The sequence below is a fragment of the Tachyglossus aculeatus genome, chromosome Y2, assembly GCF_015852505.1.
Source record: "Tachyglossus aculeatus isolate mTacAcu1 chromosome Y2, mTacAcu1.pri, whole genome shotgun sequence".
Taxonomy (NCBI): Eukaryota; Metazoa; Chordata; class Mammalia; order Monotremata; family Tachyglossidae; genus Tachyglossus; species Tachyglossus aculeatus.
In genome coordinates, this window is record NC_052094.1 from 3,731,649 (window position 1) to 3,737,404 (window position 5,756).

General features: G+C 56.7%; 1 protein-coding gene across 1 annotated transcript; it reads left to right on the forward strand.

Annotated features, from left to right (window-relative positions):
- The first annotated feature begins 1,067 nt into the window (after window positions 1-1,067).
- On the forward strand, window positions 1,068-5,488 carry LOC119946685 (tubulin beta-2B chain). The gene is made up of 4 exons (XM_038768101.1): window positions 1,068-1,175; window positions 1,671-1,779; window positions 3,765-3,875; window positions 4,194-5,488. Exons 1-4 carry the CDS (start codon window positions 1,119-1,121, stop codon window positions 5,255-5,257), a joined length of 1,341 nt encoding a protein of 446 aa, XP_038624029.1. The 5' UTR covers window positions 1,068-1,118; the 3' UTR covers window positions 5,258-5,488.
- The last annotated feature ends 268 nt before the right edge of the window (window positions 5,489-5,756 follow it).

Genomic DNA, 5,756 nt, shown 5'->3' on the forward strand with positions numbered 1-5,756 from the left:
GAAACCAGCACCGCAATGCAGAACGACCCCCGAAAAGCCGGAGCCACCCTCCGGCGGGGGCCAACTCGCTCCTCGTTCTCCCCGATCCCCCACCGCCCCACAGGGCCCAGCCTTTGGGCGGGATCGGCCCGGTTCCCTGCTGTTCCTCGAGGGCAGGGAAGTCTTCCTGGCCCCGACCCCAACTGGGAGGCGGTGGGGGGGGGGGGATGAGGGGAGGGGAAGGGGGTGCTGGGGCTTGCCCCGGTGGGGGTGGGCGGGGAGGCAAGAAGCGGGATGAGGCGGGGAGCGGGAGACCGTGTCTGAATCTCTTTTATCGTGCGTTCAGCCTAGCGCTGATCCCGTGGCGGTGGCCCGATCGATACGATTGGTAGCGAGGGACTGGCCGCGCCGTCCTCCCCGCCTTCCGCCCTGCCCCTGCCCGGGGAACAAAGGAGGGAGAGGGCACGGCTCGGACCGTGTGGGTGTGCGTGCGGGGGGTGGGGGCGGTGGCTACTCTGTCGCCTCCGAGGAAGAGGTGGGATGAGTGGTCCCCGAGCTCGGCTGCCATCTCCGCCGACTGCCCCCGGGGCGCGGGGCTGGGGGCGAGGGGAAGCCGTGGAAGGGGCGTTGGCGGGGGCCCCGCAGCGGCCTGAAGCGGACGGAAGATCGACTCCAGGGAGACGGCGTGGCCCCCATCGCCCGGTGCCACCGCCCACGTATAACTTGCAGATCCCTCTAGGCTCCGGGCCCCGAGGCGCCCGGGGGCAGTCGGCGCCCGGCCCGGCCCGGCCCGGCCCTCCCCTCTTTTCTTCGGCCGCCCGGCTCCCGGGTGGGCCGGCCGGCCGGCCGGCCTGCCTGCCTTCCTCTGGCCTCCTGGGCTCCCCGCGCGCTCATTGGCCGGCTCCCGCCTAGCGGGTCCGAAGCCCCGCCCCTCACGGCTCCGGCCCCCGCCCCCGCCGCAGCATTACGTCACCTCGTGCTGGAGGGGCGGGGCGGGGCCACCGCGGGGCTCCCGCCCCCGACATAAAGGGAGCCAGCGGGGCGCGGGGGGCTCGGAGTTGCGGGGTGGAGAGCCGCAGTGCAGTAGCCGGGGGAGATTGGCCCAGCCAGCCAGCCAGCCCGCCCGCCAGCCCAGCGCCATGCGGGAGATCGTGCACATCCAGGCCGGCCAGTGCGGCAACCAGATAGGAGCCAAGGTGAGGCGGGACCGAGACCCTTCGCCGGGGCCGGGGACGTCCCCGCTCTGTGCGGCGAAGGCAGGACCACGCCCCGATGAAAGGCACGGGGACTTCGTGGGGGCCGCCGCTGCTCCCCATCCCCGTCCGCGAAGGCGAACGGCTCCCTGGAGCTGATGCTCCCGAGGACTCGCCCCCTGCCGCCCCCCGCTAGCCCGGGGGCGGCGGGGGAGGTTGCATTTAGCCGGGAGAGGCCGCCGCGCGAACCGGGGGTGGGGGAGGGTCCTGCCGCGGGCGGAGTCGTGTCTCCGCGCCCCCGTCTCCCGCGGGGCCCCAGCGCACGCACCTGTTGCCCGAGTCCGCCCTGGACCAGCGGGGTCGGGGTGAGGTTGGGAGCGGTCAACACCGCTCGCCCCGGGACGGATTCCTCCTCCTCCTCTTCCTCCTCCTCCTCCCCCAAGGGGAGAGCCGGGGCGGGGGGCTCCTCCTGACTGACCCTGCACCCCCGAGTTGTAGTTCTGGGAGGTGATCAGCGACGAGCACGGCATCGACCCCACCGGCAGTTATCATGGAGACAGCGACTTGCAGCTCGAAAGGATCAACGTGTACTACAATGAAGCCACGGGTAACAGCCCCTCACTCTGCTGTGCCCCCGTGGTCCCTAGGGAGAGACCCCATCCTCCCCTCCTCGGCGGGGGCGCCGTTTTCTCTGGGCCCGGCCCATTGGACCCACCCAGTTCTGCCTCCTTTGTCTGGAAACGAGTGGGCTGGGGAAGCACTCTGCTAACTGCAGATGTGATGCTCGTTCGAGTTGCCCGCCCGCCCCCCCTAATCAAACCAACCCCAACGCTTAGAACCGTGTTTTGCACATAGAAATCACTTAATAAATGCCATTTTAAAAAAGTCCTTACCATCGGCGGTGGAGCGCTCAATCACCTTGCCCCCTCCTATCGTACCTCACTGATTTTTCTCCTACAACATTGTCTTCACACTCCCTCCACCAACCTACTCGCATCTCAGTCTCAGCCCTCTGTGCCAGGCCCATCCTCCCTCTGGCCTGGAACTCCCTCCCTCTTAATACCTGATGAACCATCACTGCCCCCACATTCAAAGCCTTATTAGAAGCACATCTCCAAGAGGCCTTTCCCAATGAAGCCATCCTTCTCCCACCTCCCCACCTCCCTTTCTCTATCACTTATGCTTTTGGATCTGTGCCGTTGAAGCATCGAATGTTTGTCCCAAAGTACTTAGGTGTATATTTGTAACTTACTGTAATGCCTGACTCCACCGTTTAAACTATAAGCTCCTGGGGGTCAGGGAGCATATTCATTCATTCACTCAATCATATTTTTTGAGTGCTTACTGTACACAGAGCACTTTACTAAGCACTTGGGAAGTACAAGTCGGCAACATGTAGAGATGGCCCTACCCAACAGCAGGCTCACAGTCTAGAAGGGGGAGACAGACAAAATATATTAACAAAATAAAATAAATATAATTTATTCATTCATTCATTCATTCAATCGTATTTATTGAGCGCTTACTGTGTGCACAACACTGTACTAAGCGCTTGGGAAGTACAAGTCGGCAACAATGGGCTCACAGTCTAGAAGAGGGAGACAGACAATAAAATAAAACATATTAACAAAATAAAATAAATAGAATAAATATGTACAAGTAAATAAATAAATAGAGTAATAAATATGTACAAACATATATATACATATATATATATATATATATACACGTATATACAGGTGTTGTGGGGAGGGGAAGGAGGTAAGGCAGGGGGGATGGGGAGGAGGATGAATGTGGATTCATTCATTCAATCGTATTTACTGAGCATTTACTGTGTGCAGTGCACTGTACCAAGCACTTGGGAACTACAAGTTGGCAACATATAGAGATGGTATTATTATTTGCACATAGTAAGTGCCTTATCAAAAAAAACCCAGAAGCATCGGAGGCAGGATTGGGCCCTAGGACCTCGGCCTCTCATGGCGCCGCCACTCACCGAAGTGGTCAAGCGGAAAGGTGCCCTTGTCCGGGGGCCGCAGCTGGAAGTTCTTGGTGCCGAAGGTCAAGATAATAATAATAATAACGGTATTTATTAAGTGCTTACTAAGTGGAAAGCACTGTTCTAAGTGCTGGGGAGGTTACAAGGTGATCAGGTTGTCCCTCGTGGGGCTCACAGTCTTAATCCCCATTTTCCAGATGAGGTAATTGAGGCACAGAGAAGTGAAGTGACTTGCCCAAAGTCACACAGCTGACAGTTGGCAGAGCCGGGATTTGAACCCATGAGCTCTGACTTCAAAGCCTATGCTCTTTCCACTGAGCCACGCTGCCTCTCTGATGTACTAGTAAAATTAATAGAGTAATAAATCTGTACAAATATATACAAGTGCTGTGGGGAGGGGAAGGAGGTAGGGCAGAATGGGGGAAACGTGTACTTTCCCAAGAGCTCTGCACCCAGTAAGCACTGAATAAATATGACTGAATGAATGTCTTACCAACTCTGTTCTATGATATACTTTCCCAAGTGCTTAGTACCGTACTCTGCACGGAGTAAGTGCTCCATAATCACCACTGATGGACCAATTCCTTGCACAGGTAACAAATACGTTCCGAGAGCAATCCTGGTGGACCTGGAGCCCGGCACAATGGACTCGGTCCGATCCGGACCCTTTGGCCAAATCTTCAGACCCGATAACTTTGTCTTTGGTAGGTAACTTCCGCTGGTTGGTGAACCACGTGTCAGTGTAGCCAGCCCCTCTTTGACCTTGCATCAGTGGGTGGTTGAAGTCGTGGGTCTGAGGGGCTAGTGCTAGAGAGAACATTTCCTACCACACAGAAGACTTGAGAGGTGGATTTCGTTTCCAACCCCAAACCACGTCCTTCTGTATGAATAATCGTAGATTCCAACCGCTGAATGTCTTAGTTGATGGTGATGATCCGACCTGGATAATAATTCAGTGGCTTGGGTGGGAATCTGGCTCCTAGTGACTGATAGAGGTGTGTCCCCCCCTCCCCACCCCACAGGCCAGAGCGGTGCTGGAAATAACTGGGCCAAAGGCCATTACACTGAGGGAGCCGAGCTAGTAGATTCAGTGCTGGATGTGGTGAGGAAGGAATCGGAAAGCTGCGACTGTCTGCAGGGCTTCCAGCTGACCCATTCCCTGGGTGGGGGCACTGGCTCTGGCATGGGCACCCTGCTCATCAGCAAAATCAGGGAAGAGTACCCGGACCGGATCATGAACACCTTCAGCGTGATGCCCTCCCCCAAGGTTTCGGACACAGTGGTGGAGCCCTACAATGCCACCCTGTCAGTCCACCAGCTGGTGGAGAACACAGATGAGACCTATTGCATCGACAATGAGGCCCTGTACGACATTTGCTTCCGCACCCTGAAACTGACCACGCCCACCTACGGGGATCTCAATCACCTGGTGTCGGCCACCATGAGTGGGGTGACCACCTGCCTGAGGTTCCCGGGCCAGCTGAACGCAGATCTGCGCAAGCTGGCCGTCAACATGGTGCCCTTCCCACGCCTGCACTTCTTCATGCCCGGCTTTGCGCCCCTGACCAGCCGCGGCAGCCAGCAGTACCGGGCCCTGACCGTGCCCGAGCTCACGCAGCAGATGTTTGACTCGAAGAACATGATGGCCGCCTGCGACCCCCGCCATGGCCGCTACCTGACGGTGGCCGCCATCTTCCGGGGCCGCATGTCCATGAAGGAGGTGGACGAGCAGATGCTCAACGTGCAGAACAAGAACAGCAGCTACTTCGTGGAGTGGATACCCAACAACGTCAAGACAGCCGTGTGCGACATCCCTCCCCGTGGGCTGAAGATGTCTGCTACCTTCATCGGCAACAGCACGGCCATCCAGGAGCTGTTCAAGCGCATCTCAGAGCAGTTCACCGCCATGTTCCGCCGCAAGGCCTTCCTGCACTGGTACACGGGGGAGGGAATGGATGAGATGGAGTTCACTGAGGCCGAGAGTAACATGAATGACCTGGTGTCGGAATACCAGCAGTACCAGGATGCCACCGCTGACGAACAGGGGGAGTTTGAGGAGGAGGAGGAGGGGGAGGATGATGCATAACTAGGAACTGAAGGAGATTTCTAGTCAAAGGATGGTTGGGTTCTTAAAAAGGTAGCCTCATTGTTTGAAAGCATGGTCTCTCTAAATGTGTTCTATGGTGCTCTCCATTGTTGCTGATCACCAGGTTTTTTTTGTAAGTTTGATTGCATCAATGTAAGAATTGTGATACTTCTGCCATACTGTTTAAAATGCTAAATTCTTCATAAACAACATTTGTGTCCTTACTGATAACGTGGCTCTTCTCTTTCTTTCTCCCTCTGCCCCACTCCTACTTTTCTTTTTAGCACATTATATGTTGATGGTATTTGTGGAACACGTACTGTGTGCAGAGCACTGTTCTGAGCTCTTGGCAGAGTACAGTACAACAGAGCTAATAGACACATTCCCTGCCCATAACAAGCTTAGTGTCTAGAGGATTACAAGTAGAAGCGACAAGGTGTGAAGAATCTTATCAACTGCCCTCCCTCCACTGATTTACATTTCATCAGACCGGGGTTTG

Coding starts and splice junctions, on each gene's coding strand:
- LOC119946685 (XM_038768101.1), top strand. CDS start 1,119: ATGCGGGAGATCGTGCACATCCAGGCCGGCCAGTGCGGCAACCAGATA. Junction 1,176..1,670: donor GCAACCAGATAGGAGCCAAG/GTGAGGCGGGAC, acceptor CCCGAGTTGTAG/TTCTGGGAGGTGATCAGCGA. Junction 3,876..4,193: donor ACCCGATAACTTTGTCTTTG/GTAGGTAACTTC, acceptor CCCACCCCACAG/GCCAGAGCGGTGCTGGAAAT.